Source organism: Phocoena phocoena, chromosome 3 (assembly GCF_963924675.1).
Source record: "Phocoena phocoena chromosome 3, mPhoPho1.1, whole genome shotgun sequence".
NCBI lineage: Eukaryota > Metazoa > Chordata > Mammalia > Artiodactyla > Phocoenidae > Phocoena > Phocoena phocoena.
Window position 1 is genome coordinate 26,586,586 of NC_089221.1, and position 23,784 is coordinate 26,610,369.

The 23,784-nt window shown below is 46.5% G+C and overlaps 1 protein-coding gene across 1 annotated transcript in view; it reads left to right on the forward strand.

The window, feature by feature from the left end:
- PDZD2 (PDZ domain containing 2) overlaps nt 1-23,784 on the forward strand; it is a 237,287-nt gene that overhangs the window by 144,560 nt on the left and 68,943 nt on the right. The window contains exons 3-5 of the mRNA XM_065873632.1: nt 6,685-6,827; nt 9,824-9,956; nt 14,964-15,119. Of these exons, the coding sequence (XP_065729704.1) occupies nt 6,685-6,827; nt 9,824-9,956; nt 14,964-15,119 (432 nt within the window). The remainder of the gene's footprint in view (nt 1-6,684; nt 6,828-9,823; nt 9,957-14,963; nt 15,120-23,784) is intronic.

The window sequence follows — 23,784 nt, forward strand, 5'->3', positions numbered from 1 at the left end:
TTTTGTAATGCTGCATGGTGAAAGCGAATACAACCAAAATTAGTCACGTAACAATGAAAAAAAAAAGAATTCTACCGTTTGCCAGTCAGGAGAGTTTATTCACAGCTGGTGTGTGTGTCTATGGGTCCATTTGTGGTCTTACCCTAGTACCCAAAATCCACCCTGTGCAGTACCAGACCTCTTTCCTGTAAGTGGTTCAGCAGAGATCTCAGAAAGGCTTCCCCGGGTCTGAACCTGCAGGAAAGTATGTGAAACTCAGAAGGAGAATCACACTGAGGGCTTCTCCTGGGTGATCCCTGATGTTTGTATCAAGCAGAGGCAGCAGGAGGATGGTCCTCTTCTAGGAAGTCCCCGTGGTCTCTGGGTGAACTTATATCCTTCTACATGGTAATGTCTCCTAAATGCATGTCTACCTTCACCTCTCTCCTGAGCCCTCGAGCTTTCTACCAACCACGTACAGGATGTCTCCAAACTTAGATATTTCATATCATGCCTGAAACTCGATGCATTGCTTTCCCGCACCACCAAGCCTGCTCCAACAGTCCAGGTCTCACCATCCACAAAGCTGCCTAAGCCAGAAACCTGAGATTCAACTAGTGACCACTAGCCCTGGTTTGTGCAGAACTTTCCCTGGTTTTGCACTGACAGCCCCATATCCTGGGAAACGCCTTCACCCAGGCAAATTGGGACAGTTGGCATCATGGAGTCAGCAGGAACGCTGCCCTCTCCCTTACACCGCATCCTGTCGGCCACCAATCCTGTCAACTGCTGCTCCCTTCAGGATCTCTGTCTGCTCCACTTCTCTGTGCTCCCTCCGACAGCTTTAGATCAGGGCCAGGCTGCTCTCATTTCTCACCTGTGTGGTCACAGTAGTCTCCCACCCGTCTCACTGCTCCCACTTTCATCCCGTCACCCACTGTCCCCACTGCAACCAGAGGGACCTTTCTAAAGAGCAGATCTTACTGCGCGAGCGTGCACGCACATGTACACACGCATGTGCGCTAAAGCTTAAACCATTTGGTGGCCCACTTTGCCCTTGGGGTAATACCCAGATACCTCGGCTTGACGTAGCATGTGAGGCCCTTTCATCACCTGATTCCTGATTAACGCTTTGCCCCCATTTCTCACTGCTTTCTTCCTCCCTGTCTTTGGCTGAGTTCATTTTATTCACAAGGCCATGCTCACTCTTGCCTCTGAGCCTTTGCTCTCTCGGTCCCAGCTCAGCGCCTTGCACCTCTAGGTGCTCTGTAGCTATTTATCAATGAAGGCACGGGGCAGTCCCAGGCCTGAGAGATGGGGCACCAAGTTCCAGCCCTGGTTCTTCCCTTCCCAGCTCCGTGGCCTCCAGGCTGCCACGTCCTTTCTCGAAGCTTCAGTTTTCTTACCTACAAACTGAGAATTTTGGTCTGACGACTACGGGATTTCACCTCTGACATTATGATGACGTGTTTCTTCATTTCTTACTGATCATTCTAAGTAAGAAGGGATAAGCAAACAGTCTCAAAATAGGTCTGCAACTGGAGCCAGAGCATTTACTGCAGTGAAATTCTAGTTGGATGATGTGTCTTCTCACATTTGGGGCAAAGATGCTGTTGTAAAATTTTATTTTGGGTTCTAGCAGATGAGGTCATTTAAATGCTGCCGAGGCCGCTCCCTTTAATGCACCACCCCTGTTTTGGTAAATAAATCCCTCTGTTTGCCTTTGTGAAGAGATGCACATGTGAGCTCACACAGTAAGTAATTGGCGGTTTACAGGAAAGGGTAGCACTCTGACAACATTAATACAGACGTCCATAGCGTCCAATTTTGCATGGTTTGGCTTTTTCTCAACAGGCTGACAAAGTCTCATTGCCCTTTAAGCCAATGTAAAAGGAAGCAAAGGCCCAAGCCCTCTGTCTAGACAGGATCTGTTTCAGAACTCAATCATCTCTACAACGGGATCTGTGTTCACACGCTGAACATTGGCAAACAGGCAGGTCTCCCATCTGGGTAAACTTCTTAACGTCAGTCTCAATAACTTTGAAGAACCCTAGGATTAGTGGATAAACATTCTCTATTTGTTAATTCAGTGACATTTATGCAGTATTGTTATGTGCTAGGCACTGTTCTAGCTGCTGGAGAACCCATTTGTAAATGAGAGATAAAGTTCCTGTCCTGCGGCGTTTGTCACGTATAAGGGGCCACAAGCAATAAGTAAGAAAATAAATCAGAATGTTAGATGCTGTCCATAAGTACGATAAATAAAGTAAAACAGTGACCTGAAAGATGGCCCTGCAGTGACACGGGCAGGGGGCCAATTGATATTGGGTGTTGTCGGCAAAAGACCTCATTAAAGAGGCCATGTTTCAGCTACAGACTGAGTGTCAGGAAAGGGCAGCCCTGCAAAATCTGGGGGCAGAATGTTTCCGGCGAGGAACCAGCACATGCAGCTGCTGTAAGACAGGAATGATAGAATATTCCAGGAGCAGAGAGACTGCAGCGCAGTGAGTGCTGGGGACAGGACTAGGAGGTGACGTGGAAGATGTGGACGGGACTCGACTACAAAGGTTCATGTCCATTGCAGAGTGCGGACCTTATTCTAAGTCTAGCGGGCAGCTGTCGAAAGGTTTCAGCTGAGTGCATCATGATATATATATATATTTGTTAACATTTACCCTAGATGCGTAATGGAGAGTAGTGGTTTGTGAGAGGGAAAGCGTAAAGAGGGAGACCAGATTGGAGGCCGTTGTGATAACCCAAGCTAGAGATGCTGGTGGCTTTGACAAGGGTGGTGTCAGGGAAGAAAAGCAGAGGTAGATGGACGTGGATCTGTTCTGCAAATAGAGCGTTTAGATCTCACTCATGGTTTAGGTGTAGGAAATAGAAGGATAAATCAAAGACAATTCATGGGTTGTGGGTTTGCATATCCTCTTAAGCTTGAGTAGATGATGTTGCTATTCCCACTGAGATGGGAAAGAAGGACAGTCCTGTTTTGACCCTACTGGTGTGTGTAGTGGATACCTAAGTGGAATTGTAAGGAGGCAGTTGGAAATATACTTGATATTTATTGTTTTTAAGTTGGCCTGTTGGTTTTTGGCCAGTGCCAGCTTTAGGCTAATAAACTTTAGACACTGATTTTATTTTTAACTGAACCGCTGCTTTCAGCTGTAGGCAGCTAGATTTACTACTGACAATTGTACAATTGAGACTGATAACATCTGCCTCTTCCTGTTTCTGCCCCTCTTTGTGTTCCTCAGAACTCCTTCATTAGATGATCAAGAAATTCCAGGGTGAGGAAATTTGCATCATTTTCTTTGAATTCTCCCCTTACAGTTTCTACTCTGTTGTCCAGGGAAAGTCATATTATTGGATAAAAGAAAATCTGTTTCTAGACTAGTATAGTTGGGGGCTGTATGTGTAAACACATATTCTATTAGATATGTGTTTTGTTTTTGTTTTGCTTTTAACTAGTTGTGTGCATCTTGGGCAGGGGCAGGGGTGTGGAGTGGACGTGTGGGTGCTCTTGTCTTTAACTCCTCTGTCAGGGTCAACATTTAGGCCATTCTTCTTTCCCCATGAATGTAGTTTTGCATGTTTCTTGTCACAAGTACTATTTCTAAAGCATTTAAAAATCAGAAAGAACTGTATCTAGTATTGTCACATCCTCTGTGAACCATACTTAACATGTTCTGTTTAGCAAAAGGAGGGTAGGACGGGAGAAAATGATGGTGTAGCTAGTAATAGGGATGGATATGTTTTAACTAATTTGGGCTAAAACCAAAGGGGTTTTCTTATTTCTGGGCTCTCATAATGGTCCGTGTTGTTCTTGGGAAAGAGTTCTACAGATTTTCTGTACTGGGAGAGGGAGGAGCACTGTCGCACATCTTCAAGACCCCAGGAGCCATGGCATGTCTTCCAAGGAAAAAAGTCAAGCCACCGTCGACTCTCATTTGTTACCTGCACCATGAGGCCCAGGGAAGCAGCCACAGGGCTGGCCCATGTGCCAGTGTGGGATGCCCAGCACGCTGGGATAACGGCTAACCGGAGCACCTCGCCTTTGTTCTCTTCCGAGTCCTCCGATAGCCACAGGGTCTCGTGTAGTGGAAGCACTGAAGATTGCTATCTCATGGTAGCACTGATTCTCAAGGATGGCCTCTTGGAAGTCGTGGAGCTGTGAGAGACTCTGAAGGCCAGGCAGGCTGTTTCTGAATGGGAAAGAGAGAAAGGTGTTCCAGAGGTCAGAGGCAACCAACCAAAACCCAGGGAGTCCAAAGTGAGACGATGGGATGGTGTAGGGATCGTTGACAAGTTCATGAACTACTGTGGGAGAAACGCCAGTGACTTCTGCGGTCACATTTGGCCAGACAGGCTTCATGGGCCTGTGGTCAGTGGATGGAGGAGACAGCTGGCACCACGGCGTATTGTTGGAGTCATGGAGCCCCCGTGAGCTGTGCTGGGCGAGGAGAAGTGTAGGGCCCAACAGGTCTCTGTCTGGCAATAATTTCCCTAGACGTTCCTGTTGCTGCACATTAGTGACCGTTCAACATCTGCTTTTTTTTACCGTTGCATTTTAGTTGCTGACAGTATGCATTTCAGATTTTCTAAATGCTTCACATTTTTCCTCTTTTGCAAGCAGCTTGAATGGGCAGGTTGCCTATTTTTAGGGAGATGCTGGCTTTGTCTGTATTGGACCTTTACAGTTCCGTCGTCGGACCTTCACGATGAACGAAGAAAACACAGAGCTTTTCTTTTATAAATTGAGGAATGCATTGTGACCCCTACCTATATACCTGGAGCCAGCAAGGACTTTGGGACGAGCCTAAAGTCAGACTCACAAATAAATCACTTTAGAAGCTTTTGCTTTCATTTCTCTGAGCAGCCAATTATCAAACATTTTGCAGTGGGTGTATGTTTGTGTCCTTGGAGTGAAATACGGAGTCACATGGAGAATAAACCAGAGCAGAAAAGCTACTAGCAGTCAAGAGGACTTAGACACCTTTATTAGTTTTTGAAAAGGATAGATCTTTGGCAGTTCTCTGGAGGTCCAGTGGTTAGGACTCCGCGCTTTCCCTGCCGAGGGCGCAGGTTCAATCCCTGGTCGGGGAACTTAAGATCCCACGAGCCCTGTGGCGTGGCCTAAATAAATAAATAAAGTAAAAGGGATAGGTTTTTATAGCTGTTGAAGCATTTTTAAATTCATTTAAAGAGTATACTGGGGCTTCCCTGGTGGCGCTGTGGTTGAGAGTCTGTCTGCCGATGCAGGGGACACGGGTTCGAGCCTTGGTCTGGGAAGATCCCACATGCTGCAGAGCATCTAAGCCCGTGCGCCACAACTACTGAGCCTGTGCCTCTGGAGCCTGTGCTCCGCAACAAGAGAGGCCGCGATAGTGAGAGGCCCGCGCACTGCGATGAAGAGTGGCCCCCGCTTGCCGCAACTTAGAGAAAGCCCTCGCACAGAAACGAAGACCCAACACAGCCATAAATAAATAAATACATTAATTTAAAAAAAAAAGAGTATACTGACCAGTGCGTGCAGAAGTTGATCACAAATTCATCGGTGAATTTCCTGTTTTGGTTTCTCCTACCCAAGATCTCATTCATATATTTTAAGGAAGTTTGAGATTCAATTCAATATGATGTTTTTAACATATATGATATGCAGTGTAAGTCATACGTGGTTACCTATCAACATTTATCATGTATCTACTAGATGTCAGGAGCACTGCTGCCTGTTTCCATAAATGTCTCCTTTAATCCTAACATCAGACCTGGAAGTATTAATACTTAACTCCACTTTATTATTTTTTTAAAGAGTTATATGTTTTTTTTGTTTGTTTTCGGGTTTTTCTAATATTTATTTGGTTGCACCAGGTCTCAGCTGCAGCAGCTGGGCTCCTTAGTTGTGGCTCCGGGGCTCCTCAGTTGCAGCTCATCAGCTCCCCGTCTGCGCCATTCGAGCTTCCAGTTGTGGCATGCATATGGGATCTAGTTCCCTGACCAGGGATCGAACCTGGGCCCCCTGCACTGGGAGCACCGAGTCCTATCCACTGCGCCACCAGGGAAGTCCCTTTAAAGGCAAGGAAACTGAGGTATTCAGGCCTTATGTGACTTTCGTAAGTACCAAGTGGCAGAGCTTGGCTCAAACTAGTTGAAGTCTCCTGGCACCAAGACCTAGCTCTGTCTTCCTTTCATCCTCCTTTATCAATTAGTAGCCGTTGTAAATAAAAGGAACCCAGGCACAGCCAGTATTTACACACGTAGTGGTACCTGGGTTCCAGGCAGAAAAGCTTTACTTAACAGGACCCTCTGGTCAGGAAATTCACAAATCACTTTTGCTGTGCTGTCCAATGTCATTGCCACTAGCCACAGATGGCTAATTAAATTTAATTAAAATGAAATGAAATTAAAAATTCAGTGTCTCCGTTGCCACCAGCCATACTTCAAGTGTTCGATAGCCACCTGTGGCTGGTGGCTCCTATTGGATGGTGCAGAAGGAGAACACTCCTGTTATCACAGAAGGTTGTTTTGGGCAGCACTGCCAGCTCGAGACTTTGGTCCAACCCACAGAATTTTCTCATCGGTGGTCCCCTGCGATATCTGTCGACAAGTGATGAATACTTGGCTGGACCTCCCCGCTCCCCTCTCCTTTGACAGTGGTGCGTGTCTGTCCAGATGCTTCACATTCTGCTCACTTTTTCTTCCAAGGAGGAAGTTGGCCGGATATGGAAGATGGAGCTGCTTAAAGAATCGGATGGGCTGGGAATTCAGGTTAGTGGAGGCCGAGGATCAAAGCGCTCACCTCACGCTATCGTTGTCACCCAAGTGAAGGAAGGAGGTGCCGCTCACAGGTGACTAGATAACTCTCCCTTTCTCTGCCTCCTTGTCTTCCCCCCCTCCCCTTCCCCCGGGTGCCGGGACTCTGGGGATTACGGTTTACAAGGATGATGCTGGAGCACAGGAGGAGATCGGGCACGAGCGGTTCTAATTAAACACCCCTCTGAGCACAGGAAGTGGTTAATTGCTGGGGCTCTTTCCAGCTCTGCCACACCATGAAGGAAAGATTAGATTTCTTTCTAATCCAGTTTGAGTGTCAAGTGAATGTTACTTATCCTGACTTTCGGGATGTTTGTGACACGTGGTTCCTTATCCACGCATTGGAACACCACATCCCTGACATCGTCACTCCCACGAGACTATGGCTGATGACTTGGGAAAGTGATGGGGTTTAAATGTGACCACAGTTCGTGTGCCGTGTCTGGATTCGTCGGGTCTGTCCAGATTTGATACACACTTAGATATGTGTGTCTCTGCCGTGCAGATGTGGAGGGGGAAAAATAAATGTGAATTTTCTCCTTGTGACCTGAAAACAATTCACACTGTAAAGCTTCTTTTTTAACCTGGACAGTCGTCTGAGTAGGAAGAGGGACAGTGCTTAGGCAGAGAACGTCAAAGAAGAAGTCCATGTTGAGTTAGAGGGATGTAGCCGTCCCCAAATGTAAGCTAATGCCGTGTAGCTAATTGCTTCTGTATACATAGGGCATCTACTGTTTGCAAAGCACAGTGGGACGCGTATATATGTTGGATGTCCATACATATACAGTAGGTGGATAAAGGTAGAGTTTCACTGATGAGGGAGGTGAATCTAGTCTGGAATCAGTGTTCAGTCCAGGTACCCTGATGCTAAGGGGGAGTTGGCAAACCAGAGCAGTATTGGCCTGCTCCAGACCGAGGGAGCTCTCAGAAATGTATCTCAAAAAAAAAAAAAAGAAATGTATCTCATGAGCCACAGTTGAAGGAGCTCAAAGTATTTAGTCTGAGGAATAGAGGACCAGGGCACAAACTATCAAAGTGTTTCATGCTCATCAGTCCCCTAAGTAGAGAGCACGATCCTGATAACTCAAGTAGAAATAAGATTAACTGCAGGTGTCAGTTATCTGGGTGGCAGTAATTATTGAAAGATTAAGACCTTAGATGGTTTGTATGCAGAAGAACATCATTACACGTCCCAAATGATGGATGCTTTAAGGAACTCTCATGAGATAGCCATTTTCCCATTAGTCCTAGGTTTCAGGTTCTAGTCTGTCTTTGGAAAGTTGGCAATTAGGAAATTCCTGTGCTCAGAGATGAGCTTATGTAGAACTGTTCTTTCCTATTTTCCATGTGAGCTATTTCTAGTGGGTCTGACCATTTTCTTACAGCCTTAGCTTAGATGTGTGTGTGTGTGTGTGTGTGTGTGTGTGTGTGTGTGTGTGTCTGGGTATTTAATTTATATGTGGGGCATTCTAGTTAATAACTGGAGATGAGAAATGTGGGATTAAAAAGGAACAGGGACAGAGGTGATCTTGATGGTGGTGTGGAGAAGTAAGCCCAGGGACGCTGGCCCAAACCACTACGTTCTCCTGTATTCCTGAATCCCTTTCCTCCAGAGTGCCCACCCACATACCTCTTTGATGTTCCAGTTTGCTTGTTCTCTGTGGTTTTCCTCTTCCATTCTCTTTCCATCCTGAGCAACAGCCCGGGGTTCTTAGCCTTTCTCTGCTTTAGGGACTTTTGAAGAACAGAAAGCAGAGGCTCTCAGAGTCTCTGGTGCCTCCTGTCTTCTGTCAAAACCTAGATTCATAGAAAAGATTATGATGCATGCCCTAGAGGACACAGAGAGGGACTGGTAAGGGGGGGAGGATAGAGAACTTTGTCAATTCATTGAGACAGAGCAAGGAGGAGAGAGTCCATAGATTAGAGAGAAACAGAGTGGGGTGAATCTGGGAGTGTTGGAGACAAGCATGGGTCCCACCCAATCCTGGATGCCGATGTAAAGCCTTCAGAGGGGATGGTGGAATCCTGGGCTTTGGGTCTCTCAGCCTCACCAGATTTCCCATCCCATATTTAGCGATGGAGATGAAAAGCCTCTGACTGCTTTGGGATCACGGGAGACCAGGCCATTGGAGGCTCAGTTGGAACCCACACACTGTTAACCCACCATGATTGACGGGACCTGCCCGGTGCTCTGTAACAGTCTGCCACCCTTGACCCACTGTAGGGCAGGCAGACCCCGTGATGACTGGGCCTCCTGCCAGCCCAGTGGGAAGGAAACTCCAGGTCATTCACTTAATTTAAAGGAAATAAAGAAACAGAACATGTTTGTACGCCTGTGTGGTACACCAGGTCTGATACGTACAACAGCAAGCAGTAACTTAGGCAGTTTCTTTGTTCATATTTCTGTTCATCCTTCTGCTTATGAAGCTTGGCGGTAGGGACACAAAGAAGAAGGAGGCATTGTGACACTTTACCCTCGAGGCCCTGTAACTCTTGGGGGCGGGGTTACAGACACACAGGTGCCACAGGGGAAACCTGGGCAAGGGTGTGTCACCTAGGAAGAGAGAGGGACGTGGGTTAGAGAAGGATTCCTGGTGAGCTGAGGATACCTTCGCTCTTTTAGGGCTCAGCTCAGAGACTCAGATGATGACTCAGTCTCAAGGGCAGGGTGGCAGGTAGGACTAGAGAAAAGAATGACCAACTGTCCGAAAGCCTTGGGGTCTCGGTTCCTCTATCGCATCTCCACTTGGATGGAAGACGTTTCGTTGCCGTTGATGTGGGATAGGGTGGTAACTTGAGATGGTGCTTGTTACTAAACGACCATCTGAAATCGTGAAGCTCGTCACTCCCCTAACTGGGCAGACGGAAGGATGAAGCAGTCCCATCCCAGCTGTCTCCAGCTGTCCCTTCTCCTCTTTAGCCCATTTTTAACTGTCCCCTCTCACAGCCCTCCCCAGCTCCAGGAAGATGGCCCTTCTCCAGCCCAGAATGTTTTGACGAGGGATTTTTTTTCCCATCTCCGTTTCCTCAGGGATGGCAGACTGTCCTTAGGAGATGAGCTGCTGGTAATCAATGGTCACTTACTAGTCGGGCTCTCCCACGAGGAAGCTGTGGCCATTCTTCGCTCAGCCACCGGAGTGGTTCAGCTGGTGGTGGCCAGCAAGGTAGGTGGTTTTTGTTCGTTTTGTAGAATATTTTAAATGGTGGCGGTGGATTTGGTTTGGAGCCCTCCCCATACGACCCCACCCCCACCCCGCATACACACGCATATGCGTACTTGCCTTTACCTTGGGCCATTCAAATAGCCATGATTCTACGGTGCCAGCCCACAAGGGACCCTGAGCTAAAGGGCATTTAATCATCTTGCCTTCCTTGAAGGGTCTTTATGGGTATATCTAGGAGATGGAAAAGCAGTAACAGGACTAAGGAAAAGGGAAGAATGGGAGGGTAGGAGGAAAGACAGGGTGGACAGAGTAGCAACTGGTCCAGGGGGAAACCAAGGAGGAGATGTGGAAGTCAGTGGGACAGCAGGGGCGGGAGGGGGGCGGGAGATGCGCATCTTCCAGGTCCCACCGGAAGGGCAGGCTACGGGCTGCGGGGGCCCCCCCGCAGCACAGGGTGTCGGTGCTGGAAGAAGCCTCGTGAACCCCGCTTGTCCCGCCACACCCCCGCCCTCTTCCTCCTCAGTTTTACAAATGACCCAGCGAGGCAGAGCTTCCGCGGGGGCTCCCGTCTCGAGGAGGCCTTGATTCTGCCGCCGGCAGTGCGACCGGGACCCTGGTTCTTGACCCCCCAATGGTGTCTGTCTTGTCCCCTCCGTCTCGCTGCCACTTCTTCGTCACCCAGCCTCGGGCTGGGACTTCTTTCACCCCCACCCCCGGAGCATGTAAAAGTAGTGCTGATGTGCGGGGTCCCCATCTGCTTTCTCCCCGGGGTCTCGCCAGCCTTAGAGAACTGGGTAGAGGCGGCAGGATGCCCCGGCTGTGTGGCAAGAGGGGAGGAACTGGGCTGTCTGGGATCTGCTCCACTGTCTGATGAGATGGTGCTGCTGTTGAGACCAGGGAGGGGCCCACAGGACTCGGGGGCTTGTGCAGTGGAGCACGGGCGTATCCCAGTGCTAGCTGAGGGGAGAACCGGCGTGAGGCCCCCCAGGCCTTAATCCTTTGCAGCAATACGCTCTCGACAGGATGGCTGATTTCCCCCGGTTATCCCTGATGCGATTTTTAAACCCAGCATCTACAGGTTTTTATATATTTTCTTTCTTAGATTGCACGGTCTGTTGCCTATTTGGGGAGTGTTTAATAAATAGATGAGAAGAGTATTTTGAGCCATCTGAAAAATCTGCTTTCCTCCCTTTATACCGTTTACCCCAAGTCCCTGAGCTAGACCCTTAGGCTTCCAACCAGAATATAGAGCCTTGGCAAAGACTTGGCTGGAAGAGCTGACACTGAGGCCCTGGAGGCAGGAGTTGAGACACTCTCCATTCATAGGCCCCCTCCTCCCCTCCCAGAGATGCCGTGGGGCATCCCCTCCCTAGGGGTGGGGAAGGAGCGAAGCTAGGGATGTTCTTGGTCAGCCTGGTGAATCCCACAAGGAGGGAAAGGCTGTGAGGGAAGGAGAAACAAATTCCTCATTTGGCCAGATGTGGTGGGAGTTTGGAAAGCATTACTGGTTGTTACACACACACACGCGCGCGCACACGCAGGTACCACACACGGTCCTATCTTTGCACGGCCCACCTCCGCACAGCCTGCAGCTTAAGAACACAGGGGTTCTGCACAGGTGGTATACCATGTCCCCCAAACCTTTATTTCTGTGCTCACTTCTTTCTCCTGCTAGTTGGAAAATGAGGAAGAGAAGTCTCTTCAAAGTCAGCCATTATCCACAAACACACTACACAAAGAAAATATAAAATAAAAGCAAAAAGGGCCCACTCACGGGTAATTAAGGGGCACACATGAGATTTTTGAAAACAAATTTTGGAGTCTGACCAATATTTTCACTCACTGACTTGAAGGAAGAAAGACACTCACAGGTATTGGGTTCCACTGGGTGCCAGGCAGTTCGTACCTACTATCTCATTTAATTCTTAAATCCCATGAGAGAGCCATTCATTCATTTTATTCAGAGGATGAAGCTAAAATCTAAGAGGTTAATTAATTTGCCCAGAGGTCACACAAGCAGTGGGTGACAGAAGAAGCAAGTTTCATCCTGGGTTCATTGGACTTCAGAGTTTCATGCTGCCCCTTAGTTGCATGAGATATAAAGGACACCAGAGTCAATGGTATTAGAAAAAGGTAATGTGTTCCTGCCAGAGGCCTGGACATTTAGGGACACTTGCTGGGGTCTTTGTAGGGCTGAGCAGCATCCAGAGCTGAGGAACAGGCGTCCATTCTGCTTTTCAATCCGTTGACTCTTGGCCGGCAGTCCTGAGCTATGGGCCCTAAGGCTGACCCAGTCCTCAGAGTTGCGACTCCTTCCCGTTTGCTCCATTTACAAGTAGGCAGTACGCTGGTACGGCAGCTGCCTGCTGTTTGTTCCTGAACTTAATCTACACCATCCAAGGTGCTCATCCATGGAGGAGAAACAAGAAGTCAATCTTTAGGCACCTCTGGGCATCTTTTCCTTTTCTTCATCCCACAAGACCAAGTCATCCACAGGCTTTGTTTCTGTCTTTATATATGAAGAGAGGGAGAAAAGAAAAAGAACTTTTGACTTTGAATATAGGAGTAATAAAATATCTAAACTCATTATTGCAGATAATCGTCACCTTGTCACAAAACTTTAAGGCATTGTTTTGGAGATAGAGCAGTTACTTTCTTCTGGAGAGGGTGTCTCATGTTTCCACACAAATATGTCATTTGTGTATACAGAGGAGCTTAGAAAGCTTTTGTTGAATGAATAAACTCAGAATATCCAAGTTCGTTCTGATATTCCTAGAAGTACATGCATAGAAAGAAGAGCTTTCTCTCGTGCCCTCTCTCTTTTTTGTTTCACTGTTGGTTTTTATTAACAAGAAATATGTATTCATTATATCTAACGTAGAAAGCCCAGAAAAACATAGAGAAGAGAAAGAAGATAAAATGTTTGTAACACCGCCGACAATAACTATCCACTAACTGGCGTGTCCTTCCAGACAGGAACGCATATGTGTGTGCGAATACACGCACGTTTTCTTTTAAATGGAATCAAACACAAGGAGGCAGTGCACCTGGAGGCAGTCCCACCCGTCCCATTCAGGTGCCAGCACAGCCCTTTAAAACCTGTGTATCTTGAGCAACTTACTACATCTCTCGAAGTCTGACTTGTACAGTGAGAATCAATAGCTGCTTCACGGGATGTTCGGAAGATTCAATGGACTGTAAAGGGTTCTGAACAATCTAGCTGGTCACAGTGCTCCTTTATGGTCATCGCCCAGTATGGCATCCAGTTTATTATTACATCTGTTATTAATACGGTTCTTAACATATTATTTTTAACCTGCCTTTTCGGTAAGTAACATACTATGAGAACTCTTCCCACATCAGGAAATAAATTTCTAGAGCAGCACTTTTTATGGCCCCGGAGTATTCCATCCTGTGGCTATTGGGAAATTTACTCAGCAGTTGGAACTTCCACTTTTTTTAAGCTTTCTATTAATAGCTGAGCAGAATTGACATCCCAGAAGAGGACTCAACTCACTTTCTCTTGAATAACTCTTTTCCCCTTCCTCGGGCAAGGTCTAAAAGTATGGTTTCACAAATTACTGATCTAAAATGAATGAGCTTCAGGTACCTTGAAGGTGGAAACTGCATCAAACTAGTAACAAACGACATTGTCACCAGGTGCCAACTCAGTAGTAGTTTGTAACGTCCCTTGTGTAAGATGGGTATTTTTTGTTATTCTCTTTTCTGTCAGCCCCCAAGGAATATGATGATCAAAACTCTCCACGTGTTTCCTTCCTTGTAGAAATTGCTGGTATGGGGGAAAGAGGAGAGGACACATTGCTCCTTTTCTCTGGCCTCAGATCAGCCCTGCAGCCCCGGTCCCTGGCCTCACGTGCTGTGTCATTTCCCAGGAGAGCTCTGGGCTCCTGTGTGTGCCTCATTTGTCCTTGGGATTGTCGCGTGGTCTCACTGATCTCGCCTGCATCCCTCAACCCATTCTGACCTTATTTGTGTGTAGGAAGGAAGGGCTGTGTTGATGAAGCCCCCTTTGGAGTCTAATCTTAATGGAGTCTGATTCCATCTGTTTTTGTTGACCTTTAAAAGTTGTTCAAGGGCTGCTTTCGTTGCAGAGACATTATCAGTCTCCACTTTGACATTGTGATTCACTAAACAATCTAATCTCTTTCTGTTGACCATGGGCCTGTGAGATGAGCAATGAGGGAGCGGAAGATATGGTGGATGTTTAAGCTCTGAGCTAGGCCTGGGGACACTGCACTGAGTAGACATGGTTTGAGGAACTCTCAGACAAGCAGGGGAGATAGATGAGTAAGTTAGACACACACAGTGAGGCGATAAACAGTAGAGGACATTAGAGGGGAAAGGAGAGGCAAATGCCTCCAGAGGTGATCCAGGAAGGCTTGCAGGAGACGATGCTCAAGCTTTGCCCAGAGAGGCCTTAGTCATGAGAGGAAGGGTGGTCTAGGCAGGGGAGCTGCTGGTGGAAAAGGCAACAGGGCAGGGGAGAGCCCGGTGTGTTTGAAAGTCAGTACAGCTTGAATGGAAGGGATGGGAGAATGGAGGGGGGTGAGTTTGGAGAGCTGGGCAGAGGCCAAATCTCTGATGTTAGCCTGCCAATGAGGGACTTTAAACTATATCCTGAAAGTAAGACAGGGGAGGGCATTGAAGGATCTTAAGTTCAGGGAGTTTAGATTGCCCATAGAAACATTCACCTAAGAAACATAGATTCATCAAGAAAAAAAAATGGGGGCTTCCCTGGTGGCACAGTGGTTGAGAGTCCGCCTGCCGACGCAGGGGACGCGGGTTCGTGTCCCGGTCCGGGAGGATCCCACATGCCGCGGAGCGGCTGGGCCGGTGAGCCATGCTTGCACCCCTGGAAATGTGGAACCTGCACTCCATATAGGCTTTGGATTGGGAGCACGTGACCACCCGCAGTTGACTCAGCTAGGTTTACCTTGACCTTGACATCATGGGGTAACTCGTGGGCCTTTCATTGTGTCCCCATAGGAAAGCTCTGCAGAGGACCTCCTCAGGCTAACATCTAAGAGTTTGCCTGATCTGACCAGTTCGGTAGAGGACGTGTCCTCTTGGACCGACAACGAAGACCAGGAGCCGGACGGGGACGAGGACGAAGGAACTGAATCGTCTTCCGTCCAGGGAGCGGTAAGTGTGCCTGTGCTTTCCCGGGCTACTCTGCTGGGGTGATGTTTTCCCGAAGACATGGGTGCCAGGATCAGAGATAAAAGCTTGAGATAGATATAGATAGTATGGTTGAAACTGGGATGGGAGAGGACCAGAGTGCATCTTTTTATTTTTTTGTCAGAATCATCCAGAAAAATCTGTGAGGGTAATACTTTTTATTTAAGAAAATTGACACTGGAATTGACACTGGAAATACGAGAGCAATTGGGTATTGAGTTCAGTGCGTATATCAACTTCTAAGAAGTCTAATATATACAAGGGTTTTATTGCTACTTCTTGATATAGTGTTTGAAAACTATCGTTTGTGAATTTAAACTTAGACTGAGAGATGTCCGGTTGAAAGTGGAATGTTAAAATAACAGAACCCATTCAGGTGAAGTTGTATAGATGTGTCTCCCTGTTTTCATGAAATCAGGACTTTCCCACGGCTTGTAGCGCTTCCTTATCCAGCCTGTGACGCCTCACGCCCTCGTGGGCTGCTCCCCAGCATGGTCTGGCACAGAGTCGGGAGGGCTTGTGGTTAGCTGTGGTTGCAGTGCGGCTCTGTGGTCTCCTCTTTGTATCCCAGATCTGGTAGATACGTCATTTTTAGTGTAAAACCTTGTTAGCCACTGTTCCCCATCCAACTAGCCCTGGGGAGGGTGCTTTCTTTCTGCCATTTGGAACCCTTACTCCTTCCCATCAGCACTGAACCTAGTCAGCATGGGTAAGCATTGGGAAATTTGTTTATAATTAGGCCTTAGAACAGGGTTCCCCAAACCCCGGTACTAGTCCGCGGCCTGTTAGGAACCGGGCCGCACAGCAGGAGGTGAGCGGTGGGCAAGCAAGCGAGCCTTCATCTGCTGCTCCCATCGCTCACATTACTGCCTGACCATCCCCACCCCGTCCGAAGAAAAATTGTCTTCCACGAAACCGGTCCCTGGTGTCCAAAAGGTTGGGGACCTCTGCCTTAGGAGACAACAACAACAAAAAATCTCTTTTTCCATTTACATGATACGCTATTTGAATTTAAGGAAGAAAAAGTTACTTTTCCCCTTTCTTTATGATCACGGGAGTTCCAGGGCCACTAAGTATGGTGGTGCAGATTGTGGACTGCACAAAGGTGCCACATCTAAGGGAGCACCATTTACATCGTAAACATCATAGGCTTTTATGTTTATGAGGACAGTTTTCTGGAAGATGGCAGTAAAGAGTTTTGCTCGAACAAAATCAGTACGTTAAGACAATTTTCCAGTAAAAGAAGGAAAACATCTTGAAGAAGTGGTACTTTTTGTAATTTTCCCAGAGGTCCTGTACAGGCCCATTGTTGATTTCAAACACTGTTCCAACAGCTTTTCCCTCAAAGGAAAGCTTTCTCAGAAGACTAACCTATAAAGCAAGTCGATCAGAGCTGAACGGATGGGGTTAAAGTAAACAGTTTAGAGACAACTGTGTGATTATTCCCGCCTCTTTGTATTACGATGCCATTCAGTAGCCACTTTTTCCTTACTTTGTCCCTTAATTTTACTTTTGGTAAGGATAGAAACCACACTAATGGTCATGACCTCCACTGTCTCCCTGACTGAGCTCTGCCCACTTCTTGGGCCTCACCTCACACCAAGCTCACTGCCCGTCCTGCAGTCCTTCATGATGACTGTACATTTATCTGCCATAGGACCTTTGCAAATGCTGTTCTGTCTCTCTGGAATCCTCTTTGCCTGACTGACTCCAACTCATTTTTGGTTTTTGGGTTTTTAAAGAATTTTTACTGCAGTAGAGTGGCTTTACAGTGTTGTGTTAGTTTCTGCTGTACAGCAAAGTGAATCAGCTGTACGTATACATATAGCCCCTCTTTTATTGCATTTCCTTCCCATTTAAGTCACTGCAGAGTGTTGAGTAGCGTTCCCTGTGCTACACGGTAGGTTCTCATTAGTCATCTATTTTATACGTAGTATCAATAGTGTATATATGTCAATCCCAGTCTCCCAATTCATCCCACCCCACCCTTCCCCCTTGGTGTCCATATGTTTGATCTCTCTGTCTGTGTCTCCATTTCATCTTTTGGATCCTTTAGTGTTACTTCCTCAGAGAAACTTCCAGAATATATCCAATCTATATTAAATCTCTTAGCTCTCATACCAAGACCATATGGCTTTCCCCTGAACTGCTTGTTACATTTAGATTTGTGATTATTTGATTAAAATCTGTTTCTCTCGTCCAACTGTGAACTCCATGAGATGTAGGAATGCGATGACTGCCTTGAGTTCCCAGTGAATCCCTAGAATGTAGCCAGTACATCTAGTGCTGAGTTATAAATAACTAAATAAATTTAGAAACAGACAACAGGACAAGCATTCATTGAAAACTAATGAAAAAATGACAACAAAATCTAACTAGATTTATCCACCACAAACATTACATTTACACCCCTGGCTCGTAGCTGACTGTATCATGGCAGCCTCAGAGGGCTGATGGGGCAATATCCACGTTCCAGCCCCTATAGGAATGACCTACAGAGACGTTCCCTGGATAAGCCTCGAACAGGCTGATTATCGTGTGTCTCTTCTCCCACTATTGTCCACCCATCCTTTAAGGCCACGATCTTTCTGAGTCTACCCACCCTTCCTCCCTGTGACCTCCCCTGCCCTCGCCGTTCTCTGTTGGTACAGCAGTCACCCTCTGTACAGAAGGGGAATGGAGTGTGTGGCAGTCCAGCCAGCAGACCTCTCAACTCGAGCCTGACTCTGCTATTCCCACCTTTCTAACCAGACATGGCTCTCCAGCCCGGCTCCAGCCCACAACTTCTCCCCTCACATGCCCACAGTCTGGAGAGCTCGCCCCTGCTGAACAGATCCCACTGCTCGGCAGCTGTGCCCTGCCCAGCTCAGCCAGTTTTCAATGGAGAGCTAAGTAAGCTCCATTGGATTGGATTTCAAGAGAGGAAAACTCTGCAACATACCTGCACCTCCTCTGAGAAAGCCCGGAGCCAGTAATGTGGCCCAATAGTCTGTAGAGAGGTTGTAGGTCCGCATATATTTTTTAATCTCATAATTCATAATCTCTTGCAAAAAAATCCAAGGAATTATTTGTCTAGGAGTTTTTTTTACACTAAATACTGCTCTAGTAAATGGGCCATTACCTTTATTAAATGTGTTCCATGTTTTTATTTAAATTATAATTTAAACTTACTATAGTTTTATAAATTTATCATGTTTTTTTATAAATGTATTATAATTTAAATTATAAGTTAAATGAGTTGTTCTGGTTCCAAAACTAATGTTTCCACTATATAAATGGGTTGTTTGACCCCCAAAAACCTGCAAAAGACAATACAAATCACCCACAATCCTCCTGTTCAAAGATAGCCGTCTTTAACATTTTGCTATGCCTTTCTACTTGATTTTTTTTTCTTAAGCACATATATATATTTTTAATTGACCTTATATTAACATACTTGTGGAACTTGCTATGGTCTTAATGATATGATCTGGAACATTCCCCCGTGTCATTAAAGGGTCTTCTGAAACATGATTTGTAATGGCTAATATTTTATAACATGGATATGCCGTCATTTATTTTACTAATGTTCTATCAGAAATTCCATTTACATCAGTCACACGTATATTTAATTTTAAAAATTATAAAGAATTCTGTAGTCCATGTAGCTCTGTGCACGTTTTTCATTTTCTTATTTGCTTAGATAGCTTGTAGCAGTAGAAGTGCTTATTTACTAATTTACACTTCCAGCAGTGCCCAGGTCCCATCCTCACCAATAACATTATCTTTTAAAAGTTTGCCAATTAATCACATATTGTTGGGTATGCTCATTATCACAATTTTGCCAAAGGAATTTCAGTGCATTCCATCATCACACACTTTATTTGGGAAATTTTTGGTTGCCTTTAAGGAGAAACAAATGACTCCGAGCAATCGTCCCCCACAACTACACACGCTTCAGGGCCGTACTTCTGGGTTTCTCCGTCACGTCACCCCCAGCTCTCGTACGCAGATCCCGAACCCACTATCGTCGGTGGAGAAACCAGCACTCATCCTGCTTTGGCAGTTAGTTCTGCCTTCTGTGTGACCCGGACACCACCTGGCCCCACTTCACCTTCCACTGCACCCCCCTCACAAAGCATCACGGAGGAGGGGACACCGGGCTTCTTCCCTGGCTCATCACCCTTGCCTGAACGCCCACCATCTCTCAGCCATTCTCTTGAGCTCTGGTTTCAAGCCAGACTACCCGGGTGTGAGCCAGAGCCCTGCAGGGCCAGGAAGTGGGCACACGACATTTTCCCACCTTCACAATCTGCTCAGGGTCTGCCCTGCTGGGCCTTCCAGAGGTGCTGAACTACTGAGAAAAAGAAATGTTTCAGTTCTGTGTTTACAATCCAAGACTCTTTGTTTTATAATTTTTAAACACTGTCGAACCACTTAAACGAAAGAAACCTGGTACTGTTTTAATCAGCTAAGTCACAAAGCCTTTTACTTCCCAGATGATAATGATTAAACCTGCAGCCGAGTTCCACTCTGACTTTGACTCTTCTTGCACCGGTAAGTCATGGACGCTCCAAGCACTTAGGTGGAGCAAAAACGCTCAGGATCTGCCATGAGCACCCTTGTGAGTTATCTTTCCATGGCTACAGGAAACAGCCACGAGGTTTTCCTTTCGAAGAGCTCAGGCCATGCTTAGAATAGAACCATGTGGTGAACATCAAGTGTGAGGGGCAGAGGCAAGAAAAAGGGAACAAGGATGGGACGGGGAAATCCCACAGGCATGTGCGTGATTGTCATCCATCTCGGGGGGTCTGGCTTCAGAGGGAGGGCCCTCCCTCCACCTCCCACAGACATCCCCATCTCCAAGACTGCCAGCCTGGTCTCAGAAATAGCTGAGTCTAGTCCCCTCCCCCATACCGACTGTGGTCCCCATCCGCCCGATTGGCCATTCTTTCTCAAGGCTTTCTTCTCCACTTTGTCTTCTGCTCTGCAGTGACAATTTTTTTTTTTTTTTTAACTTTTTATTTATTTATTTATTTAATTTTTGGCTGTGTTGGGTCTTCGTTGCTGCACGCGGGCTTTCTCTAGCTGTGTCGAGCAGGGGCTGCTCTTCGTTGCGGTGCGTGGGCTTCTCAGTGTGGTGACTTCCCTTGTTGCAGAGCACGTGCTCTAGGCGTGCAGGCTTCAGTAGTTGTGGCGCAGGGGCTTAGTTGCTCTGTGGCACGTGGGATCTTCCCGGACCAGGGCTTGAACCCGTGTCCCCTGCATTGGCAGGCGGATTCTTAACCACTGCGCCACCAGGAAAGCCCCTGCAGTGACAATTTTTAAGTGAGAATCCGACCATGTCACTTCATTTAAAGTCCTTCAGTGGGTCTCAATCATGCTGAAGTTACAATCACAACTCCGTAACGTGGAGCCATTGGCTCCAGCCTGCCTGTGCTGCCTTTCCTCTTGTATATGCTCCTGGCAGCCCTGACCACACAGACACAGACACAGACACAGACACAGACACATACACACACACACACACAGACACACACACACATACCGTGCATGCGTGCGCACACAACCCTCCCTGGCGCTCTCCCAAATCTGCTAATCACTGCTCACCTGGCATTTAGCATCTGCTGTTTTCTCTTTATTTGTTGCTACATATCTTTTTTGGGAGAAGAAAGAAAATACATTTATAAACTTTTGAAGTCAGGTATACCTCGTTGGACCCCAGTATCCAATGAGAAGTACCTTGTATTCAATACATACTCAGTACATATTTCTCAATCATAAATCTATCTGTAGAACAGCGGTTCCCAAAGTTCCCCAGACCAGCAGCATCAGAATCACCTGGAAATGTGTTAGAAATAAAAATCCTCAGGTCCCATCCCAGACCTGCTAAATCAGAAACTCCGAGGTGGCATCTAAAAATCTTTTTTTAATAAGGCTTCCCGGTGATTTGGACTAAGGCTAACATTTGAGAACTTTAGAGCCCTCCAATAAAATGAGTGACACATGCATTATTATTGGCTATTGAAAAAAGGGAGTATCCTTTCTCAAGTGTAAATAATTATAGTTCATCTTTTTTAATTTTTATTTTTAAACTAATTTTATTGAAGTATAGTTGATTTACAATGTTGTGTTAATTTCTGCTGTACAGCAAGGTGATTCAGTTATACATATGTACACATTCTTTTTCATATTCTTTTCCATTATGGTTTATGGCAGGATATTGAATACAGTTCCCTGTGCTATACAGTAGGACCTTGTTGTTTATCCATCCTATATATAATAGTTTGCATCTAGTTCATCTTTTTTTAAATGAGGTTTTTAAGGAAAAAACAAATATCTGGCCTTCTGAGGGAGTGGCTCTTTTTAAAATGAAGAGAGGAAGAAGAGTTTTAATATAACAGGATGTGGAATGGGTGATACCTCTTAAGTGATTAGGAACCTGTCTTTCCCTTTTTATATATCTAACAAAAACAAAACAAAAATGGAAGTAATGATTGTTGTTGCCAAATGTGCAATTGTCGAAGCTCAGCTGGGAAGGTTTTGTTTAGCACATCAGTCAGCAGACCTGTCTCCGGCTTCCTTTGGCATCAAGGGAATCAGTTCTAACATTTTTGGAATCACTGGTTTGGAAAATCTTGGAGAACTTTGGGGTTATTAGGGTTTAAGAAGGAATAAAGGACTTCACCTCTCAAAAGGAGAAAAGGAAAGCCAAACTGGATCTTAGGATTCCGTAAGTCTGATGTGGGTGTTTGATTCTTCGTTTGTTGATGGCTTAACCCTGAGGTGTGTGAATCACAGTCTTTTGGAAAAGGCAGCATCCCGGGGGTAGATGTCCATCTATATGCAGAGAGAAAGGAGAGGCTCTCTTGTGTTTTATTTGGATTGAATACGTGGTAAAGAGCCTGGGCACTGAGGGCTTGTAGTGACGTGTCTGAGGGTGCCATTGCTGGTGAAGTCAGAGTGTGGGATTGTCTGTTGTTTGGGGCCTGAGCTAGATTTTTCGGGTGAATCGAACTTAGAGGCTAATGCAAGGAACAGAGAGCACCAAGAGTGTAAACTTGCGATTAGTGTTAAAACAGGAAGGTCCCAGTGTCTGACTGAAAAATCAGGTCTTCATATTATTAATGCAGAGAGACACTGGCTCAGGACTCCCCGAGCTTTTTGTAAGGGGAGCAAATGTTCTTTACTAAAGCCTCGAGGGGAGGGTGTTAAGACAGGCTGCTAATATGGGCACAGGTGGGCTCTGCTGCTGCATCTCAGGGTCCCTCTGAGCACAGGGCAGTGGCAGCCACTGCTTAGAGACGTCCTCCATCTGCTAGTGGGTCAGGAACAGTCTTTCCTTCTCCTTGGGCTTCCACTTTCTACTTATCTAACTTTAGGACTCACCTCCTCCAGGAAGTCTTCCTGGACACACATATCCTTCATGCCTGTAATACGTACTGTATTTTCCTTCATGACCCTTAACACAGACTGTAAAGACATATGTATACATATGTCTGCTTGCTTACCGTCATCCTTCCCATGAGTAGAGGATCCACGGGGGCAGGGCTCCTGTCAGGTTTGCTCACAGTTGGCTCTCAGTATGTATTATGGATGGTTGGATGGGTGGGCAGAAAGGTGGATGGTTGATGTGCCCTCTCTCACTCCTTAATGCTCCTGCATGCCCCTCATCATAAGGCTTATTTACCTTCCATTGACTTGCCCGCCTTGCCCAGCACACCACGAATTTTAAATGGGCATGGCACATAGTGGGCATTTGTTGTTTGTATCTGCCACTCCCTTTTGGGAGTTTCCATCTGGTATACAAATATCAGTGTATATAAGATCATTTTTCCAAGTATAGCACTGGGAGAACAGCATCCCTTCCCTTAAAATAGGACATCAGTGGAACCACCTCATTAAGAAATGAGTAGATTTCTTATTTTCTCTTTGGTTAAGCTTCCAGAGCTGCTAGCAGCTAGAAAGGGAACTTAGAAAAGGGAACTTTTAACAAATCAACCACAGCAAAGGATTGACTATCCCCAGGGAGTTGATGAAGTAGTAGGTGGAATGTCAGTGAAAAGACTAGCCACGAAGGCCCCAGGGAAGACAGCATGGAACCTCGAGTGTCAGGATGCAGGTTCTGGTACACAGTCATATACAGTGTCAGGGCCACCAGGAACCTTGGGGGGTTGGCGGCTCTATACTTGCTGTTTTATAGGCTAGAAATCCTTGGTGAGAGAGAAGATCGCGGAGCTCTGCTGAGAGCAAACTTGTTCCCCGGATAAGTCATGTTATAGCCAAGGCAGCAGCGAGGGGAAAGCAAAAGGGCCTGGAAGGAAAAGATGAACGCATCTCAAACACGTGAGGGGAAGATCTGTGTGTAGCAGACGCGTGAATGTACGCAGGTAGCTCCCTGCTGTCGTGTGTGTTAAAATGCACAAGGAGGGTACGGTTTAGGCTGATCATCTGATCCCCAGGTTCCACGCTGGAAGGCCTGTTTGGCAGATCTGAGTGGGGTCTAGTTTCAGAAGCTTCCCAGGTGATTCTGATGCTTTTTAAAAAGCAAACCTTTGAAAGATGGTGGCCACTGTAGAAAGCAGCCAATCCGACCACACACGTTTGTTAGCCACATGGCAACTTCCAGACGTGACCCAAAGTGGCAGGG